General features: G+C 30.2%; 1 protein-coding gene and 1 non-coding gene across 2 annotated transcripts; both read left to right on the top strand. All coding sequences in view use genetic code 11, as the record gives it.

Moving 5' to 3' along the window:
* Window positions 1–182: 182 nt before the first annotated feature.
* trnQ-UUG lies at window positions 183–254 on the top strand. The gene has a single exon. It is a non-coding gene; the product is annotated as a tRNA-Gln (tRNA).
* Window positions 255–1,324: 1,070 nt separating this feature from the next.
* On the top strand, window positions 1,325–2,432 carry rps16 (ribosomal protein S16). Its single transcript has 2 exons — window positions 1,325–1,372; window positions 2,238–2,432. Exons 1-2 carry the CDS (start codon window positions 1,325–1,327, stop codon window positions 2,430–2,432), a joined length of 243 nt encoding a protein of 80 aa, YP_010599530.1.
* Window positions 2,433–2,500: the final 68 nt, after the last annotated feature.

The following is a 2,500-nucleotide window of genomic DNA, read 5'->3' as shown; positions in this document are numbered from 1 at the left end:
AATCATACTTTCATACAATATCTTACTTGAATTCTATGTAATGATCAATAAATTGAGTTGAATTCTATATCTATATGTATCAACATCCTACTACCCTATAGATATATATATATATTTGGACTGGAGTTGACAAACAACCAATACCAATTTTATTCTTTCTTAGTTTAGATTATAAATGGAAATGGGGCGTGGCCAAGTGGTAAGGCAACGGGTTTTGGTCCCGCTATTCGGAGGTTCGAATCCTTCCGCCCCAGAGGGTTTTTATGCTATTGCTATAGTATTCCTATTATTGCTATAGATAATGGAGTGGTCAGGAGTAAATTAGTATTAATTTAAATATCTGTTCGAATCTCATTAACAAATGATCAAGTTCCATAACATATGTTTTATAACATATTTTTTGGAGCCAATGTATCTTTTTCTATTTCATTTTTTTAGGTCTTTCGTGGTTGACTCTAATGAAAAATTGGAAATCTATGGAACGATTGAGGCAGGGATGGTTTATCTTATTCTTTTTATTCACTTTATGACAAGATTTTATTATTGAAATATTACTCAACCCTATCCCTATGTTAAACAAAATACATATAAATATAAACAGTTAAAATGAGGAAATATTTAACTTATATGGTATGTACGTATCGTTCTATTTCAATGCAAATAATTTTTATATTTTTCTTTTCGTAATCAGATGAAAAGAATAAAGATTCAAATCTTTACTTATATCATTTTTTGATCCACTTGCGAAAAAAAATTGGATTATTTCTTCTTTATCTTTGATCTATTTATCTATTTTAAAATTAAATCAGTGATGAGTCAAGGAAAGACTTATCGGATTAAACATGCTGCTTATTGGCGAATTTACTTCAAAAAAGATAGTATTTCTAAATAGGAAACTTTTTCAATTATAGATCTTTTTTTTTATAAATACTTTATTAATATTAATGATTTCTTGTCAGTTGAATCTTTGGTATTGAAAAAGTAGGAAATAGGATAATCTATCCTATTTAGTCACTTGAAGATGCAGAGTCAATAAGTAATTCGTTTATATATAGTTATAATTATATACTTTCTATTATTTTGTATTATATAGATTATGTATGTTAAAATGTATGTTAAAATAGATTTATGGATGTTAAAGATATTGTCTTGCTAAAACTTTTTCATAAAAATCGTTCCACATACAGATATCACATCATATTCTTATTTTAAAATAAGAATATAAAAAGTCTAGATTACGATGTTTATGTACAACTGAACCAATGACTATTCATGATTCCATAATTGAATCAATTCCATACTGGTTCCAAATTAGAGGAATGTGATGGTAAAACTTCGTTTGAAACGATGTGGTAGAAAGCAACGTGCGACTTGAAGGACACGATCCGTTGTGGATTTTTAGATCCACCATCTTATTTTCTATTTATCGAGGAATGAAGATGCTCTTGGCTCGACATCGTTTGTTCTGTTACACCTGAATCCTTTGTTTTTTTGTTGGGTTGTAAATAGTCTACGATGGAGCTCGAGTCGAAAAGTCGAAAGGATTAATTCATTTCTGGGGGGCAAGGATCTAGGGTTAATGCCAATCAATCAATTGGAACAACTTCGTAAACGTATCTTCTATATATAATAATAATATAGAAATCAAAAGGATCCAATCCAATTTCAACAAGTTTTGTTTTTAAATTGGAAACTTGTTGTAATTGATCAAACTTTTTCGATTCAAAGTGTATTACGCGGGAATCAACTGTCCATCGGATTCTTTGATAGAAAGAAATCAAATTTCAAATATTTCCAATTCAAATGAAAAGGTATGTTGCTGCCATTTTGAAAGTATTAAGAAGCACCGAAGGAATGTCTAAACCCAATGATTTAAAATAAAGATTAAAGGATCCAAGAACAAGTAAACCCATTTTAATTGTCTCGATAGTCTCAATAACTGGATCATCCAAATCTAATTTTAAACGAGACAAAAAAGCGGGTAAAGACAACTCAATAAATGAAATTGACTAAAGAGAAGAATTTACTTTTGAGCTATTTGAGAGTTATTCAACTTGAGTTATGAGTACGAATGGTTTCTTTTAAATTTTCAGGAAGGACAAAAAACGAATGAAATTAAAGTCTAATTGATTTTCTAGGTTCATTCGAATCAAATCATTTTTTCTCGAGCCGTACGAGGATAAAACTTCCTATACGGTTCTAGGGGGGGTATTGTTCATCTACATCTATCCCAATGAGCCGTCTATCGAATCGTTGCAATTGATGTTCGATCCCGAAGAGAAGGAAAAGATCTTAGAAAAGTGGGGTTTTATGATCCAATGAAGAATCAAACTTATTTAAATGTTCCTGCTATTCTATACTTCCTTGAAAGGGGTGCTCAACCTACAGGAACTGTTCAGAATCTTTTAAAGAAAGCAGAAGTTTTTAAATAACTTCCGTCTAATTAAACAAAATTCTTTTAAATTTAAAGAAATACCAAGGGGGGGTAGCGACTTATATA

This window comes from Primulina tabacum, chloroplast (assembly GCF_025594145.1).
Source record: "Primulina tabacum isolate GDLZ voucher LSFC59-2 chloroplast, complete genome".
NCBI lineage: Eukaryota > Viridiplantae > Streptophyta > Magnoliopsida > Lamiales > Gesneriaceae > Primulina > Primulina tabacum.
This window is presented reverse-complemented; position numbering and strand designations above follow the sequence as displayed.